The following is a 20,866-nucleotide window of genomic DNA, read 5'->3' as shown; positions in this document are numbered from 1 at the left end:
TAATGTTCTCTTAATGAAAACACTTCCAGCAGCACTTGTTGTTTAACACCTTCCAGCAGATTTCACCACATCATTTCACTTTCTTCCATTTTCAAAGTCAAATCTTGGACTGATGTCAGGTCAGGACTTAGTTCTTCTAGCAGCAGCTTATTAGGACGCTGATGTTGATGGACAGATTTCCATCAGTTTCCTGTGGATGTTCATGGTTCTCAGAGGATGAACCCTAACATTAATGGTGACCTCCTGACCTTTCCTCTACAAACAAACCTTTTTCTACAACAACACTTCAGCAGCTTGAAGGTTCGGGTTTGATTTTTAGTAGAAGATAGAAAACTGTTGGTTTATTTAATCAGAACTGAAGAACTCTCTCTGTTCTCTCTAAGAGCTCAATCATTCATTTAAGGTTCTTGGTCTTCATTTGAGTCTTTTCTTTTAATGAGACTTCATCCTTCCACTCCACCACATTCATTGATTGATTCATTCATTCATCTTCTGTAACGTCTTGTCCTCCGGAGGGTGATGGGGGGCTGGAGCCTATCCCAGCTGTCATTGGTCTAGAGGTGGGCTCCACCCTGGACAGGTCTCCAGTCTATCACAGGGCTAACACGGAGAGACACTCACACCTATGGCCAATTTAGAATCACCAGTGAACCTAACCAGCATGCCCTGGAATGGCGGGAGGAAGCTGGAGTACCTGGAGAAAACCCGCGCAGACACATGGAGAACATGCAAACTCCGCACAGAAAGAAACCAGTCAGCCCATGGATTAGAACCCAGAACCTTCTGGCTGTGAGACAGTCAGTGTCAGTGCTAACCACATCAACAAGAACTTTATTATCTTTTATCTTTTGTTACATGACAGGCAGGGTCAGAGGGCAGAACTGTTTGTATATGAATGTTTCCCTCCTGGTCTTTTCTCAAAACGTTAACATTGTGCAGCTAGAAACAGATGAACATGAACCGCTAGCTTAGCCTAAACGGAGCGGCTCTCTGAGCGTCCAATCAGAGGACGGTAAAACGCTGACGCTACCGTAGGCCACAGAGAAGGACTAAGAATACCAACTAGAAATGTGACTGGTTAAAGGAACAGAGTCATTACAGTGTGTTTCAGTTTTAATTGTGAAGGCCCAGGCAGATTTCTTTGACTGCAGCAACACATGATGATGAAATATGATTGGATAAAAGCTCTAATGCTAAGCTACACTGACAGAAGCACCACAGCTGAGAGACAGACAAGACACAACATGAAAAGAATAAACATTTGGAATAATTTAATAAGATTAATGAGAAAATATTAAAATGGAAGTCAGTGATTTTGATAAAGTTTAGTTCAGCAGAGAAGGATTTACTGGACCTGATGATGGACCTGATGGTTGTCAGTACTGTGGGGACACCACAGAGGACTGTCCTGTCTCCAGTTCTGTTCACTCTTTAAACATCTGATCTTCAGTCCAGCTCTGGGTCCTGACACCTGCAGAAGTTGCAGTGGTTGGGTGTATTAGAGATGGACAGGAGGTGGAGTACATGACACTGATCAGACACTTTGTGGAGTGGTCCCAGACAAACCACCTACTCCTGAATGTGGACAAGACCAAGGAGCTGGTCATTGACTTCAGGAGGAAGAGGACACCAGTGGAGCCCATCACCATCCAGGGTCTGGAGGTGGAAGTAGTGGACCACTATAAGTACCTGGGAGTCCACATGAACAGCAGACTGGACTGGAGGGACAACAGTGATGCTGTGGACAAGAAGGGACTGAGTAGACTCCAGTTCCTGAGGAAGCTCAGGTCTTTTAATATATGCAGCAAGTTGCTGGAGACTTTCTACAGTTGGGACCTGAACTGGTGGTGAGCTATGGAAACTCACCATGCATAACCAAGTTAATCACATGTTTGTCTTTGTCTTGGAAACAAAGGAAGCACCAGAACTCTAAGTCCCACAATCCTCCAGGTGTGAAAACTGACCCAGCAGTTATCACTGGCTGACAGTGGCATGTGACCTGAGGTCATCAAGTCATATAAAAGCATCTGCTTGGTCATTGTTCTCTCTCCTCTCTTCTCCTCTCCACACCTCCATGTGGAGACCCCCAGCTGCTCAGCTGCAGCTGGCTGCCTCAGGTAGTCTGCTAACAAAGAGCAGCTACTCCAGGCCTGTTCTCCATACAGCAGCGATGCGAGATCCTGCTTAAGGAATCTGCACCAGCTTGATTAGCCACCAAACACATGGTTTGCAGGCTAGAGCCTCAACCAACAAGAGCCACACGGCCAGTTAGCACCAAGCTGCTAAAAAGCCACTTCAAAGTACACCACAAAGACTGCCTCTCAGCACTGGAACTCCAGCTCGGACCTTCTACCAGGGACCGCCAGCTAAAAGAGCAACACGCCAGAAATCGACTTTTTTCACCAAACACTGGTACTATATTTAACTGGTACATAAAACTAGTGATGTTACGAGACGTGCCGAGGCTTCAAAGCGTGTGTTGAGTAATGGAGGGGTCGTTTCCGCGAAGTGCGTATCGAGGCTTGCTTCATTTAGGGGAGGAGCCAAAAATAATGACGTCCGAAGCCTCGCTGCCCAGCTGTACCACGTGACTGCTTCAGGAAGTGGTTCGGATTTTGCTGCGAGGTTTGACAGCAGTATAAACCCCTCAGGGTTTTTGATAGAGAGTTGTGGTCAATTCAGAGTCTGGATAGCGTTTATATTGGAGATAGTTTGGAGAGTTTAGAGAGAGAGATGGTTTGAAGATTTAGGAGAGTGAGGAGAGAAAGATAGGTAAGAGGATGGAGCCAGCTAGGAAGAGACATATTCAGTGTCCTCTTCCTAGTTCCACAAGCACTTTCACTTTCCTCTGCTTGCTTAAGCCCATGCCATTTGCCTAAAGTGACAGAAAAGCATTACACAACCTGCCATATCATATGATAATACCATTTTGGGAAAATGTACACACAGAATACATTCAAAAAATATTTCATCATACACATGTGATAATATAAGTAGAGAAATTATTTGGTCATACATTTTTTTTGTAATTCATAGTCATTCCCAAGAGCCATTACACAGACACAAAAATTCAATGCATCACACATTATGTGGTTAAGAGCTACAGCTGCCTGTAATTATACAACTGGCCAGTAGGTGGTTTCGTGTGCACATGAAGCTTCAAGAGATGAACCCTTTCTTTAACCAATTGGCTCAAGTGGTTCGATGACTCATGAGGCTTTATCTCACCACACATACACTCAGCCAGCACATGGTCTGAGTTTCCCTACTCAGCAGCCATCTTGTTTTTCTTTGTGTCCCCACCCAGCGGGGAATTTTTACACACCAGCACACATATAGACACACACACACACACACACCACTGTATAATGTACACTGTAGTTAGATTGTATATTTACTTTTATTCTTGTTAATAAATATCTTTTAAACATACCTGTCTGTTTAATGTTGCACAAGAGTGAATATTGCCAACCTCTACACTGTCAAGAGCTCCAAATTTCTTCAACTTTAACTAGCTGTTAATGTGGTAATTTTGGTTATAGTTATTGAGGTAGTCAGAAATCCAAATTGACAATTTTGTAAATATTATGAGACTGATTTGATAATTGGCTATCTTTTCCCTTCTCAGAAGGGTGGTGCCCTGAGGTGATCTAGTAATTCAGATCCAATTATCTCATAATAAATAATTACTTTTGATAATTATTATTCATGATGGCCAAACCCCAATATTTAGCGCCTTTAGTACACGTGCCCCACACTACCAGTTGTTGGGTTTGTGGTGGTTGATCCAGCTCCACACCCACAGTGAACGGTACAGGACGTCATTCATCCCCTACTCTATGCAGCTGGACAACAACAACATAACTCCATCTTATTAATGTGAATGCAAGAGTGTTTTTATGTGCATCTAAGTTACTGTGACCAACTACTGTGACCAAGCAGTTTCTTTGTGGATCAATGAAGTGAGTCTGAGTCTAAGTCTAAACCAAAGTATAAAGGAATGTCCATTCAAATCAAATGGTTGAACAGTTGTTGAGATGTTTCAGGCTGAACCACAGATGTTAACCTGCTGGTGGCGCTAGATACAAAGTCCTTTAGTCCAGATCCAGTCCATGAGGACTAAAGTAGTGGACTGAGCAACCACTGACATTGACATCAGAGCCATGCTGCTAGTGTGGCTAAAAGAAAAGAAAAGAATAGACAGTCATGTTGATGTGAACATTAGAGAAACACATCATGGAGCTGAAATATGATCCTACTTCCTCATTTGGACTCATTCACCTCAAGTGACTCTCTCAACAGCACACAGGTTTTTGTATTAGTCTTTTTCGCTGTGTGACAGCGGCAACTACTACGACATCTTTGGCTCTGGAACTAAACTGTATGTAACAGGTAAGAAGAAACATTTCTTTTCCTTCAGTTGTTTGATTGTAGAAGCTGAAAATGTGTCAGTTTGTGCTGCTTCAGCCTTTCCATGTTAGTTTTTTCCTTATTACTAGAGAATTCATCCTTCAGCCATTGTTCCATAAGAAAAGCTCAATCATTTCTAAGAATGACTGAGCTTCTTAGAAATGATTGTTGAAACATGTTGAAATCTGACTGAACAACTGAAGTTCTTCTTCATTTCTGTAAATATTAGTGACGTTCCAAACATTTAGGATTTGATCATCTCAGTAATTCTGTGACATGTGTTGTTGAAAACAAGATGATATTTGATGTTCAACTATTTCAGATTGTCTAGAGTGTCTATCGATTGTATTGGATCATTTCTGAAAGTTAGAACCTTGTCAGATCTAATCGCTATCAGTTATTATTTATCTGATGGTAAATGTGTCTTTAATTGATAATGGATTCATAGAAAAAGAAAAAACACAAAGTCAATGTGATATTAGAAGAAATAGAATTGATTCAAACAATGTTTTATTACTATCATCAGCATAAAGTATTTAAACATTTGAACATGACTGACACAAACTTGTATATTGATGTGTTTTATTAGTGATTAAAGTCTGTGCTCTTAAATGTGGAATATTCAATACATATTGGAATCAGTGAAATGACAAACGTACAACTGAAAAACACAATTTTAAATGTCAGATCTCTCTCATCTAAATCTCTTTTAGTGAATGATCTGATAACTGATCATCTGATTGATCTTTTTAGTTTGACTGAAACATGGCTACAGGATGATGAATATGTTAGTTTAAATGAGTCTACTCCACCCAGTCATAGTAATTATCATATTCCTAGAAGCACAGGTAGAGGAGGAGGAGTGGCAGCAATCTTCCACTCTGATTTATCTATTAATCCCAGACCTAAGGAGAGCTTTAATTCATTTGAAAGTCTTACTCTTAGTCTTCCCCATCCAGAACAGAAAATACAAAAACCAATTCTTTTTGTTGTGGTGTATCGCCCACCTGCTCCTTATTCTGAGTTTTTAGCTGAATTCTCTGAGTTTTTATGTGATTTAGTTCTTAGAACAGATAAAGTCATTATAGTAGGTGACTTTAACATCCATGTTGATGTTGTCAGTGACAGCCTTAGCTCCTCATTTACATCATTATTAGATTCAATTGGCTTTTCTCAGAATGTAAACGGATCAACTCACAGTTTTAATCACACCTTAGATCTTGTCCTAACATATGGCATAGAAACTGAAGGTTTAACAGTATTTACTCATAACCCTCTTTTGTCTGATCATTTCCTCATAACCTTTGAATTTACAATAATGGATTACACAGGAACTGAAAAGACATTTCATTACAGTAGATGTTTGTCTGACAATGCTGTAACTAGATATAAAGAATTAATTCCTTCTTTATTTACCTCAGTGCCATGTACCAATGTTGTGGACGATAGCAACCACAATTTAACCCCTGCACTAATAGATTATTTTGTCGATGGCACTGCAGCATCGCTTAGTTCAACTTTAAACTTAGTTGCTCCTCTGAAAAAGAAGGTCATAAATAGGAGGAGGCTAGCTCCATGGTATAATTCACAGTTGCGCTGTTTAAAACAGGCAGTCCGAAAGCTAGAAAGAATTTGGCATTCCACTAATTCTGAAGAAGCTCGCATAGCCTGGAAAGATAGTTTAACAACTTATAAAAAAGCTCTCAGTAGTATTAGAACAGCATATTATTCATCATTAATAGAAGAAAACAAGAACAACCCCAGATTTCTTTTCAGCACTGTAGCCAGGCTGACAAAGAGCCACAGCTCTGTTGAGCCATCTATTCCTTTAGCCCTCAGTAGTAATGACTTCATGAGCTTCTTTACTAATAAAATTGTCGGCATTAGAGAAAATATTCAAGGCATCCTTCCAACAGCTGTTAAAGATGCAAGTACAGCGACATTAGAAACTTTTGTACGACCTTATCAATATCTGGAATCCTTCTCCCCAGTAGATCTTCTTGAGCTCTCTTCAACAATTACAGCATCTAAACCATCAACCTGTCTTCTAGATCCAATCCCAACTAAATTGCTCAAAGAAGTTTTTCCATTAATTAACATCTCCATATTGAACCAGATAAATTTATCTTTATTAACAGGATATGTGCCTCAGTCTTTTAAGATTGCTGTAATTAAGCCCTTACTCAAGAAAGCCACTCTAGATCCAGATGTTTTAGCCAACTATAGACCAATCTCCAACCTTCCCTTTATTTCCAAAATTCTAGAAAAAGTTGTTGCCAATCAGTTGTGTGACCACTTAAACAAGAATGGTCTGTTTGAAGAGTTTCAGTCAGGTTTTAGAGTTCATCATAGTACAGAAACAGCTCTGGTTAAAGTTACCAATGATCTCCTCATGGCTTCAGACAGTGGACTTGTCTCTATACTTGTTCTGCTAGATCTTAGTGCTGCATTTGACACTATTGATCATAATATATTACTACAGAGACTTGAAAGTGAGGTCAAGATTAAAGGAACTGCATTAGACTGGTTTGAATCCTATCTATCTGACAGATTCCAGTTTGTTCATGTCAATAATGATTCCTCTACTTATACAAAAGTAAGTTATGGAGTTCCTCAGGGTTCTGTGCTAGGACCAATACTCTTCACGTTATACATGTTGCCATTAGGCAAGATTATTAGAAAACATGGCATAAACTTTCATTGCTATGCAGACGACACCCAGCTATATTTATCTATGAAACCAGATGAAACTAATCAGTTGGTTAAACTCCAAGCATGCCTTAAAGACATAAAGGCTTGGATGACCTGTAATTTCCTACTCTTAAACTCAGACAAAACAGAAGTTATTGTATTCGGTCCTAAGCATCTCAGAGATTCATTATCTAATCACATGGTGTCTTTGGATGGCATTACCTTGGCCTCCAGTACTACTGTAAAAAACCTTGGTGTTATATTTGATGAGGATATGTCCTTTAAATGTCACATAAAGCAAGTGACCAGGACTGCCTTCTTTCACCTGCGTAATATCGTCAAAATTAGGAACATCCTGTCTCAGAGTGATGCTGAAAAACTAGTTCATGCATTTGTGTCGTCCAGACTGGATTATTGTAATTCATTACTGTCTGGCTGTCCAAATAGCTCTTTAAAAAGCCTCCAGTTGATTCAAAATGCCGCAGCAAGAGCATTGACAGGAATTAGCAAGAGAGATCATATTACTCCAGTTTTAGCTTCTCTTCACTGGCTCCCTTTAAAGTCTAGAATAGAATTTAAAATCCTCCTCCTTACATACAAGGCCCTTAAAGGCCTAGCTCCATCGTATCTTAAAGACCTTATTGTACCATATCATCCCAGCAGATCACTTCGGTCTGAAAGTGCAGGCCTACTTGTGGTTCCTAGAATTTCAAAAAGTAGAATGGGAGGTAGAGCTTTCAGCTATCAGGCTCCTCTCCTATGGAACCAGCTCCCAGTTTGGGTTCGGGAGGCAGACACTCTCTCTATTTTTAAGGTCAGGCTTAAGACTTTCCTTTTTGATCAGGCTTATAGTTAGGGCTGGATTAAACCATCCCTTAGTTATGCTGCTATAGGCCTAGGCTGCTGGGGGACGATGCACCAAACACATGTCCTCCTTCTTTCTTCTCTCTCCTCTCTCGCATCCTCCACTTTCTTTTCTCTGGCACAGAGCTCTTGCCCTCTAATTTCCTATATACTACTAGTCATACAATTCTGTGCTATTACTATGTAGAATGTTTACTGCTGTGTGTGTCCCACCCCCCTTCCCCCTCCCTTCCCCCCCTTCCCCCCTCTTCTTGTGAGTATCTCTGGCCTGGAGTGGTGTGTTTCCTGTGGAGCTCTATACTACATCTGTTGTCGTGGTCTCATCAGCCTGCCCAGTCTTCATGGAATCCTGCAGTTATCCACTCCTACCTGAATGAACAATTCTCCAACCTGCCTATGATTCCTCTTACATTTTCAAACTGTCATGTAACATCATCAGTTTGTATCATAAGATTCCACATGTACACTTTAGTCAGATATGTGTATCTATGACAGATGTATGTTTATCTTGCTGTTCTCTTCTCTTCTCTCTTTGCTGTTCTCTTCTCTCTTTCTTCTGTCTGTACCCGGCTGGCCTTAGGCAGATGGGTCCCTCCATATGAGCTGGGTTCTGCTCGAGGTTTCTTCCTGTTAAAAGGGAGTTTTTCCTTGCCACCGTTGCCTTCAGGCTTGCTCTGGGGGTTTCAGGCCGGGTTTTTGTAAAGCGTCTTGAGACGATTTGTATTGTTATTGACGCTATATAAATAAAATTGAATTGAATTGAATTGAATTCAGGGATTTGGAAATGATTTCCATATTTGATTAGATAGAAAATATTAGTACTGGGAACAAATATGCAAGAATACATTTCTCATGACCAATAACACAAACCTGCAACTTATACAATATAAAGTCATTCACAGAACTCATATCACCCAAAGTAAAATGTTTAAAATGGGACTACACAACACCGATATCTGTTCACAATGCACTTTAGGTAGCACAGACAACTATTTGCATGCCATGTGGCACTGCCAACCGGTTCACTCCTTCTGGATCACAGTCACGGAAACACTGTCCACAATCCTGAGCTACAGAATCCCAGCATCCCCAACACTCTGTCTCATTGGTGACCTCTCAGAAATCCATATCCAGGAAAAATACAGGAATCTGTTGCTCACTTCTCTAGCCGTCGCTAAGAAAGTAGTCCTCCAAAACTGGAAATCAAAGAAATCTTGCCATATCAACCACTGGACCAATTTAATCTCAGAACACATTTCAATAGAGAAACACAACGCACACACAAAGAAGCAAATATCAGCCTTTGAAGACACCTGGTCTCCTTTTTCTGCAATCCTCAATTCCACAAAAACATAACTACAAGCCGCGTACATTACCAGACACATACCTCTCTCTTCCATCATGTATTAAGTTTATATCTTTTTTATTTTTTTTTATTTTTCCATCTAGACACCACTTTACACATACACATAGCCTACACACATACAGTACATACTCATACACACATGCACACACATACACGCATCACTCACATTCGAGTATAACTTGTTTCCATACCTCTCTCCCCTCACCCTCAAACCGTGACCAATGTGAACCTAAGATCAACAGCTAATATTCTGTCTTTGTGTTTGTCAACTGTCTTGTCCCTCTGTTGCCTGTCTGTTATCTTGTCATGTGTTATATGTTGTATATGTTGTTTTATGTGTTACATTGTATACTTGTCTTATATGTATCTTACATGTGTTGCGTATCTTACACGTATCTCACTGTAAGTGGTGTTTTAATCTCCCCTCCCCTTATGTATCCTGGGTTCCACTAAAAGGGTTGTATGGTTACGGTAGGACAAAATAATGTACCTTTTCTTTTTCTGTTTGCTTTATTAAAAATAAAGTTGTCCTCCGAAGAGGGGGGGTGGTGGCGGGAAAAAAAAAAAAAAGATAGAAAATATTACAAAGACAGAAATCTAGATTTTCTTTTTCCTTTTAAAGGAATAGTTGCTTCTTTTAATTTCATGTCACAGCTAATTAGGTTCATTATTAATAAATAGTGGTGATGGAGGTGAGAGGGTTCACCTATCCATCTATCAAAAGTGGTCCAAGGAAAGAAAAGAACCAGACCCAGGGTGGTCATGGGCAGCAAAGGATCATTGACCATTGTGGTCCCATCCAACAGACGAGCTACTGTAGCGCAGACTCCTGAAAAGGTTAATGCTGATTGAACTTTGTTCTGTATTGATGAGTAGTTTAGTGATCAGAGCCCATGTAGTTTCCAGGATCAGACTGAATGCAGAGCAGTGCTGGAAGCTGCTGTTGACTGTGTGAATGTGTGTGTGCTGTCAAACTTCAGATGAGGAGGTAGTGAAGCCCGTGGTGAGCGTGTACCCAGCAGCAGCATCCAAAGCCCACCTGGAGGGGAAGAGCTCCCTGCTGTGTCTGGCCTCATCCATGTTTCCTCCTCTGGTCCAGTTCTCCTGGAAAAGACAAAAGAAGAACGGCCCTCTGGAGGAGCTGACCCCTGCTCAGGGAGAGCAGCTGGAGCTCAGAGAGTCGGGACGCAGCGCCTCCATCAGGCTGGTGGCTGGAGATGATCTGGACAAGTATAGATATCACTGCTCCGTTGAGCACGAGGGGGTGACAGTGGAGGTCACAGTGGAGGACACAGTGAAGGCCACAGTAGAGCCCCAAAGCCAACCAGGTAATGAAGGCTTGGTGACTGTGTTCAGCAGTGATTCAGCTTCATGTGGAGACGCTGTCAAAGAGAGCAGAGGAGCAGAGGACTGACATTTCTCACTGCAGCTCCAAACATTTGACTCCTTTTCTGTTTCAGAGGTTCCAGCTCCAGCAGCCTCCTGTCCTCCAGAGAGAGAGCCAGCAGACCTGCCAGCTCTGCAGCAAGATCACTGTAAGATCACCTGCTGCCTCTCTGCATGGACAGCTCCAATGTCCAATGAGGACACAAGAACAACTTTATAGGATTAATCTGACACTTCCACTAATTCATATCTGTCTGTCTGTCTGTCTGTCAGTGTCCTTCCAGTTTCAGTGCAGGGTGAAGCTGGTCTTTCTGCTGTACACAGTGCTGATAGTGAAGAGTCTGGTGTACTGCTGTGGACTCTCTCTGCTGATGAGCCTCAGAAACAAGGGACCGTCCACCAACTCCACACATGCTGACTGACTGTTTTCTGCTGGTCTTTTCTCTCCATCAGATCTCATCAGTTCATCTCATTCATCACTTTCATCAGTATTCACAAATGTTGTTGTAATGTGCTTCTTTGTAATCTGTATCTTTTCATTCACGTCTTGATTGTCATCCTGGAAATAGAAACACATATATTCACATAGAAATCTGCTCTTATGACGTCTTCATTCTCTAGTAGTCTAGTTTATTTCCACTTTCAACTGTGACTTGTATAATAATCATCATCAGTTTCCAGCAGGCTGTTTCTTCTGCTCTTGTGTTTCTTTCTAATAAATGCAGACTCCACCAGGCTGCTCTTTTCTTTTACTGGAACACACTCAATAAACACAAGAAACCGACACAATCCCAGAGTCTGGCTTTGATAAACTGCTTTTTATGTGTCTTAACAAAGCAAGTCAAATACTTTAGCTCGTATATTAGGAACTGTTGGACGTCAGTGAATAAAGTTGAAGCTTAAGCAGCTTCCAGTTCCCGGATGTGACGTCTATGAACCCTGTGAATGAAGCACAGACTGCTGCACTGATAAAAAATGAAGCTGGAATAGAATTTCCATGAGAAATGTGGCTCAGTGTGGTTAATGAGGTGAACTCATGATGGATTAGAACTGATTGGGACGTTCAGACTTTTTTTGTCAACTATAACTCAGTGAAATATTGAGACTTGAGTTGAACCAACATGGATGCCTGCTTCAGAACAACAGCATGACTTGTTTATCTCTTGGGTTTGTGTCTCTGTCTCAGTGAGGCTTGTGTTCGGTTCTGATTAATGAGAAAGAACAGGAAGCATTATTGTTTCCTATAGAAGTTGAAAATCTTCTCATGGGATCAAATTAAACACTTTGCAGGCAAAGAGTTCAACTTCTTTAAAGTTCTATTTATTAGAGAGGAGACATTTATGAGAGGATGGAAGATTTTAAACACACCACAATAAAATAATTAGTTTCATTTAATTGCAGAAAACAATTGAACATAATTACTGATTGTAATGTTCAATAATAAATGTAAATGTGTTTCTCTCTCAGATGAAGAACACAGGTGCTTCCTGGAAAGATTCTTTAACCAGAGTTGGTGGTTGAAACTGTCATTGTGTCATTAAAGTGAAAAGCCACAGCTAACGGTGTGGAGGCTGCAGAGCACAAACCCACACAGCCCGTCTGCTGCAGGAAGGATGTCTGATTGGCTGTCAGCAGTTTGTTTTCTGTCCTAATAACCACTGAGAACAGATTCATATCTGCTGCTGAACACACTCATCACCTCCCCTCCCTTTCTCTTGTTTTCTGTAAACCTTTTTTCCTCTGAGCCCTCCACCCACACAGAGTTGAACTGAGTCCGATCACCCACCTGAAGCTCATGTCCTGGTAACATGTTCAGGGTATTTAGAGGTTTGGATGATTAAAGATGCACTTTACACTTTGAAATCAACAATAAGAACATTAATTAAATGTTATTTTATTGATCAGACACCTCTGTGATTAATGACTGATTAGGATTTATCCACTAACAGGTCCAATTAGAGGACCATGAACTTTCAGTGTTCAGCTCTCAAACAGTTGAATTTCCACTGACACACTGACCTGCTGCTAATGAAACTATTTCATGACTGTTAATTAAACACATCCTTCATTTGATCAACATTCAAACTTCAGCACTGACTCATCAAACCGCTGGACGATAGTTTTTAACAGTCGTAGCTTCAAATCAGCTCTGCTCTTTGTTCATCTGTGTAAACAACGGTGTCGTCAGCGTAGAGTTTGACATCCACAGCGACACATTTATATTAGAGAACTAATACACAAACTAAATGATCTGAAGACACAGAACTGAACCTGGTGGAACAACCACAAACACTAGATGTTCATTTTGATTTAAAATGTCTTAGGAACAATCATCAAATTACTTTGGGGTGTCAACATAATGAATCTTTAGACAAGAAGAAAAACAAAACACCATTATTATTTTATAGTTGTTATATTTTAATAGAACAGAAAAAATGGATGAACACACTGCATTGTATTTCTATAATAAAAAGAAAAAGAAAGCAAACACATGTTGTATTAAATGTTGAAACATCTACAAGGAAGTTAATTCTTTAACTGGTGTAATATTTAGAAGTTACAATTAAGAGATTTGATAAAGAAACTCTGATAAATCTATCTGACTCTACATTACAACCAAAGCATCATGACTAACATTTGTGAATACTCATGAAAGTGATGAATGAGATGAACTGATGAGATCTGATGGAGAGAAAAGACCAGCAGAAAACAGTCAGTCAGCATGTGTGGAGTTGGTGGACGGTCCCTTGTTTCTGAGGCTCATCAGCAGAGAGAGTCCACAGCAGTACACCAGACTCTTCACTATCAGCACTGTGTACAGCAGACAGAGCAGCTTCACCCTGCACTGAAACTGGAAGGACACTGACAGACAGACAGACAGATATGAATTAGTGGAAGTGTCAGATTAATCCTGTAAAGTTGTTCTTGTGTCCTCATTGGACATTGGAGCTGTCCATGCAGAGAGGCAGCAGGTGATCTTACAGTGATCTTGCTGCAGAGCTGGCAGGTCTGCTGGCTCTCTCTCTGGAGGACAGGAGGCTGCTGGAGCTGGAACCTCTGAAACAGAAAAGGAGTCAAATGTTTGGAGCTGCAGTGAGAAATGTCAGTCCTCTGCTCCTCTGCTCTCTTTGACAGCGTCTCCACATGAAGCTGAATCACTGCTGAACACAGTCACCAAGCCTTCATTACCTGGTTGGCTTTGGGGATCTACTGTGATCTCCGCTGTGCCCCCCTCATGCTTGATGTAGCAGCGATATCTATAGTTGTCCAGATCATCTCCAGCCACCAGCCTGATGGAGGCGCTGCGTCCCGACTCTCTGAGCTCCAGCTGCTCTCCCTGAGCAGGGGTCAGCTCCTTCAGAGGGCCGTTCTTCTTCTGTCTTTTCCAGGAGAACTGGACCAGAGGAGGAAACATGGATGAGGCCAGACACAGCAGGGAGCTCTTCCCCTCCAGGTGGGCTCTGGATGCTGCTGGGTACACGCTCACCACGGGCTTCACTACCCTCTCATCTGAAGTTTGACAGCACACACACATTCACACAGTCAACAGCAGCTTCCAGCACTGCTCTGCATTCAGTCTGATCCTGGAAACTACATGGACTCTGATCACTAAACTACTCATCAATACAGAACAAAATTCAACCAGCATTAGCTGCTGGTTGAACCACATGACCAGATGCTATATGAAATCAATCAGAACAGATCCAGATGTTGATCAATCATCAGTTGTATAATCAAGCCCAGTAGACCAAACACACGCTGGACAATCACAACACAAACTGGAATATCCTTAATATATTTGGAAGAACTTATGTTTGCATATCATTTATTCTTTCATGTGCAATATACATACATACATACATAAGTAGGATTTCTATTGTATTTCAGTTTCTATTCTTTGTATTTATTTAATGTTTTATTACTTCTTTTTATCTCCTGTGTGCTCTGTCCTTAAACTGTCTACTGCTGCAACGCTGCAAATTTCCCCACAGTGGGATAAATAAAGGATTATCTTATTTTTTCTTCATCAAAAGACATTATTTGCTGGTTTTGAATTTGAATCCAACAACACGTTTCAAAGAAGTTGGGACAGAAACATATCAACTGTGTTTCATCACGTCGTCTTTTATCAACTCACAGCTGCTGTAGTTTAGAACGGGAAATATTTTACAATCTGATTTAATATAAGATTTTTGCTGATCTTTTATTTTTCATTTTATTTTATTTTATTTTATTTTAAGAAAGGCCTTCCAGAATAAGACGTTATCTGGATAGCAGCATTTGTTTCTCCAAAACCTCTACATACGGTTCAGCGTTAATGGTGCGTTCACAAATGTACAAGTTAATGAAGAGAAGCCTGAATTTAAATAAGCAAGTATTCCTTTAAAAAGAAAAAAAAAAGAAAATCGTCTATGTACTATTTTAAATTAAATTAAATTAAATTAAATTAAATATTTAAATCATTTCCAAATCCCTGAATTGTGTTTTTCAGTTGTACGTTTGTCATTTCACTGATTCCAATATGTATTGAATATTCCACATTTAAGAGCACAGACTTTAATCACTAATAAAACACATCAATATACAAGTTTGTGTCAGTCATGTTCAAATGTTTAAATACTTTATGCTGATGATAGTAATAAAACATTGTTTGAATCAATTCTATTTCTTCTAATATCACATTGACTTTGTGTTTTTTCTTTTTCTATGAATCCATTATCAATTAAAGACACATTTACCATCAGATATATAATAACTGACAGCCATTAGATCTGACAAGGTTCTAACTTTCAGAAATGATCCAATACAATCGATAGACACTCTGAAATAGTTGAACATCAAATATCATCTTGTTTTCAACAACACATGCCACATAATTACTGAGATGATCAAATCCTAAATGTTTGGAACGTCACTAATATTTACAGAAATAAAGAAGAACTTCAGTTGTTCAGTCAGATTTCAACAGAAATGCTCATATACATTTTCAGAAATGATTGAGCTTTTCTTATGGAACAATGGCTGCAGGATGAATTCTCTACTAATGAGGAAAAAACTAACATGGAAAGGCTGAAGCAGCACAAACTGACTTGAAACACATTTTCAGCTTCTACAATAAAACAACTGAAGGAAAAGAAATGTTTCTTCTTACCTGTTACATACAGTTTAGTTCCAGAGCCAAAAATGAGGTAGCTGCCTCCACACAGTGAAAAAGACTAATGCAAAAACCTGTGTGCCGTTGAGAGAGTCAGCTGAGGTGAACGAGACCAAATGAGGAGGTAGGATCATATTTCAGCTCCATGATGTGTTTCTCTAATGTTCACATCAACATGACTGTCTCTTCTTCTCTTTTCTTTTAGCCACACTAGCAGCATGGCTCTGATGTTAATGTCAGTGGTTACTCAGTCCACTACTTTAGTCCTCATGGATTGGATCTGGACTAAACAACTGCATCATTTTATTTTGCTGTTTGATCAGTGAAGTGGTCACTAAGTCTCAGACTCCAACGCTCACAAGCATCGACTCAGGCCTGCACCGTTTTATTTGAATGGACATTCCTTGTATTTTTTGCTTTAGTGCAGAGTGAATGTGTGTTTAAGTTAAAACATTTTATTTTTATATTGCAAAAGCACCATATAAGGTATATATCTTTTCTGTAAATATAATTTTGTACCTTTGTTTTATTTCCTGTGTATTTTAATATTGCGTTTAAAGTTCAGTGTGTGAGTCACTTGAGTTTACAGTTTGATAAGAGGAGAGGATTTAAAACAGATGCACTTCCAATATATTCTTAGTAGGATTTAGACTGAGTCAATATATTCTCCTAAGTGGAGGCACCAACCAGTTCATTTATTTGTATTATTTCAGTATACGTAAAAGATGAAAAAGTTCTTATTGATATGATGAACCACAACATTAAAAGAGCCCAGGGCCCCGCCCATAGTACTAGAACACCCAAACTATATTTAACTCCATTTATTAATAGCTACATGGGACAGGTGCTACACTGATGATTGTCTGACTGGCTCCATCATCAGATCAACATTTGATACTGATTCTGATACTTTGATTTATGACCAAATATCTGCTAAACTAACAACATTCTGACTTTCTATCTGTTTGGTTTCTCCTGCAACTTGTTCAAGTTCCTGATCATTTTTTTCATTCCATCTGTATTTTTTTCCATCTCTGACACAACAACAGACTCTGGTTCATGAAACAGTCAAACTTACATATCAGTCAGATTTAGTTTTGGGTGGATTAGTTTGGATCATGAGGTTCTGGTAACAGTGCTGCAATGTGTAAATCTGGTTTGGTTCATTTTATTTTTCTGATCATATCAGGGTTCTTCTTCATTTTACTGTGTTCCTGTTTACCAGAGCTGTGCTCTGATTCCCCAACAATAAGCCCTGGATCACCAGTCAACAGTCAAAGCTACATATCAGTCAGATTTAGTTTTGGGGTTGAGGTTTTTTAACAGGTTCTACTGTCCTGCCCCCTCTACTGCTCTTTCTGCTTTGACTCAGCTAGCTGCTCCCCCAACACGTTCTTAATCATTAACCCTCTACAGCACAGCGTTGCCTTTGGGCAACAGAAAGTTTTTTTAAGCCCCATTCCCAGTACATGTGAATTTAAATGATGCCAGCCAATCAGATTATTGTAAAAAGTATCAAATTTCAGTCCAATAAAATGAGGGATTCACTCTGAAGCATGATTTGAAGGCGGGACAACCTTTTCTGACACATGGTCACAAGAAGACATGGTGTGAGAAGAAGGTAAGAATATTTATCCTAATAATCATATTTAAAATGACAAACTGTAAATAAAAAATACACGTGTATATGAAGTTGTAGAGAGGGTTTTGTCAGGTTTTATGAAGTATTTTTTATTTTGCATGTTCAGAAATTCAGTTTTTCTTTTCGTGGCCTCAGAGCAACGTTGTGTGATAAGGGCTACTTCTCGAGGGAGACTTTGCTAACGGTGTTTTTGAATGTAATCATATATTAGTTCATGTATTTTTGCACAAAACTGACTGTAAATGCAATAATATTTGTATTTATATTGAATTTGACCTCTTTTAACACATTTTGACAGAAAAATGGAGGACCCACTCCAGATCAGGACGTGCACTTGGACAACACATCACACTGGCCAACAATGTGTGACAACAAGGAAAGATGCAGGGTTCCTGGGTGCACAGGATCACCAAAAGTGATGTGTAACAAGTATAATGTTTCACTGCACAGAATAACTGCTTTCTGAAGTTTCACACTGAGTGACAGTAATGTCTAACATGAGAATAAACATGACATGATGATGGACTATACAAAGCTAAGCCTGTATTAAGTTAGATATGTAAATATGTTTCAAGTGTTTAAAATTCTTTGTTTCATGATTTGTTGACATCTTTGGAAGATTTTCTGATGTTTTTATTGCTCTCTAAAAGTTGCCTTAAGATGTATGAGTCAGGCCGAGACTCAAAACAGGACTCAGATGCAGAGACGGTTTCTCAAAAGATGCAGGCTTTATTAATATCCAAAAACTCTCAATGGAGAGAACAAGGTAAACAAAACAAACAACTCAAATTCACTCCCACTTGGAGGCTGACTTCACACGATGGTGGTAAGAAACAAACTGAGAGTCAAGGTTGACAAACAAAAAATCACTCACATGGAGGAAAAAAGGAATCAATCAACGATCTCAAAGAACAGACTTAACTGTGGCTTGGACTTGATTACAGGCTGGGGTACACGATAGGACAAAACACTCTGGCACAAGACAAAGGAAGACACAGACCACATATACAGGAGGGTAATGGGAAACAGGAGGAAACAATCAGGAATCAGGGAAGACAATCAGACCAGTGACACACAAGGGAAGGACAAGTGACCTGAAAAGAGAGGAGAGTTACCTTTCACAATAAAACAGGAAGTCACGAGAAACAAGACACAAACTCACTGGGGTGTGACAGAATGAATTAATAATTTCGTCTGTTGTTTTTTTTACCATTGTTGTACAACATTGCGCCATCTGGGTTGTCATCCAGATCTACATCTGGATGACAAAATGGACTGGTCAGATAATATAGACTCAGTTAACAACAAAGGTCAGAGCCGTCTCTATTTCCTCAGGAGGTTAAGGTGGTTTAATATCTGCAGGAAGCTGATGGACATGTTCTACCAGACTATCGTTGCCAGTGTCCTCTTCTACACTGTGGTGTGCTGGGGAGGCAGCACTAAGAAGAAGGACACCTCATGACTGGACAAGCTGATCCAGAAGGAGGACTCTACGTTGGAAGACCTTGAACAAACTCTGGTCCATCATGAACAATGTCCACCACCCTCTACAGGACACTATAGTCAGACAGAGAAGCTCGTTCAGTGACAGGCTGCTGTCTCTTGTCCTCCTCCATGGACAGGTTGAGGACGTTATTTGTCCCTCAGGACATAAGACTCTACAACGCCTCCCTGTGAGGAACTAACTAGACTGCGGTCCTGTTTAGTAACAATTGTTGAACTGATCATTCACAAAATGATTCAACAACCTCAGTAAATGGTGAGATTGTTGAAAATGACATCATGACCTTCATTCCATCTTGCCCACAAATGATTTAGCAACCCCCCGTCCTATTGACTGTGAGATGACATTTTGTGATTTAGTTAGCATGGATACTAGAAAGAGGAACATGAACTATTGAACAAAGCTTTATTTCTGGCTCTTTTGTTTTTGGGAGGTGTGAGAGTATTTCTACAATTCTAGGTTTAACCATTTGCAGTCTATGAAGGACAAACACAGCAGGGGCCTCTGGACTGGGTGTGGAAGGAGAGGATGAGGAAGAGGAGGAAGATGTGGTTGTTTTATTTGTGTCAGCAATCAGCATTGAGTTAGAGACTGTCCAAGAGTCTGGAATAACCAGGGTGGACAGAAGACAGCAGAGGACTGATGGTGAACGAGGCTGGGGACAGATCTGGATCAGAGGGACTCTGTGGACAGTAAGAAGACATCCTCAGGACAGATAGAGAGTTTGAGAAAGGTGATAGAAGATGAGAGTGAAAGTGATTTACTGAGTATGTGATGATTGTATTTGATGAAGATAAATGTGATGCTGATGGCTACAAAATAAATATGATGCATGGTGGAATGGAGATTTCTATTTCAGGGCCTGGAGCTACAGACTGATGAATGAAAGGAGAGAACAAATTCACTAGATCCCAAACTGATCAAGTATCTGTGGGATGATCCACAGAGGCCCCTCCCCTCAAAGGCCCCCCACTAACAACATTCTGTTACCAGACACCACAGGACACCCTCAGAAGGCCCATGTCCATTCTCTGATGAGTCACCACAAGGGAGACCTGCACAATATTAGGAAGGTGGTCATAGTGTTATGCCTGATCGGTATGGAGCTTCATCTTCATCGGGAACATTTGTCTGAAATAATTTATTCTATTGAACTTTGACTTTTAAAATCTCTTTGTGTTCTTTTCCTCTTTCATTGAATTCTTTTGATTGACTTTGTATTTCTGCTCTTTGTTCTTCTCTGTCTTGTTTTCATCTTTTTTTCTAACTGTTGAAATATCTGCTAACAACATGAATAAATCTGATGTCAAATAAATAGTGAGAGCAGGAAAGAAGAATCTCCCTCAGCTCAGTATGTTTGGGACTCTGTCTGAGATGGAGGTGAAATATGTGAACCTGGGCTGTGGTTTACTGCTCTCTTCCTGTCACAAACACTGTTTGACATCTGTTCATCTGTTGGTTTTTGTTCAGGCTGCTCGCATCATTTCTCACTGTGTGGAGAAAAAACTTCCAACAGGAGCAGTAGTAGGTGGCTGAATGACTGACTTTAACTTTCTTTATCTCCAACCCTCACCTGTTCTGATTATTCACAGCTGAGAAATAATTTTCCTGAGGATGATTGTAACCTTTAATAATTCTACCATCGCTTTTATCAATATAAAGAATCACTCTGAATGTTTCTGTTTCTTTCTTCTGGTACCAGTATACAGCAACACTACCACACTGGTCAGTTCTTCCACATCTGAAGGAGACTGTTTGACCAACTCTCCTGGTCAATGTTAACTGGTCCTGGGTCAGCTCTGCTGCCATGGCAACCAGCGCTGTAGAGACACAGACAGATAGATGAAG

The 20,866-nt window shown here is 40.2% G+C and overlaps 1 protein-coding gene across 1 annotated transcript; it reads right to left on the bottom strand.

Moving 5' to 3' along the window:
* Positions 1-13,754: 13,754 nt before the first annotated feature.
* LOC311489822 (uncharacterized protein) lies at positions 13,755-15,909 on the bottom strand. Its single transcript, XM_084547114.1, has 2 exons — positions 15,870-15,909; positions 13,755-14,227 (listed from the first exon to the last, which is right to left on the bottom strand). The coding sequence occupies exon 2, from the start codon at positions 14,130-14,132 to the stop codon at positions 13,821-13,823; it is 312 nt and encodes a 103-aa protein (XP_084403240.1). The 5' UTR covers positions 14,133-14,227; positions 15,870-15,909; the 3' UTR covers positions 13,755-13,820.
* Positions 15,910-20,866: the final 4,957 nt, after the last annotated feature.

Source organism: Chelon labrosus, assembly GCF_963514085.1.
Source record: "Chelon labrosus genome assembly, chromosome: 6".
NCBI lineage: Eukaryota > Metazoa > Chordata > Actinopteri > Mugiliformes > Mugilidae > Chelon > Chelon labrosus.
The sequence above is the reverse complement of the archived record's forward strand: the minus strand, read 5'-3'. Positions and strand labels throughout refer to the sequence as shown.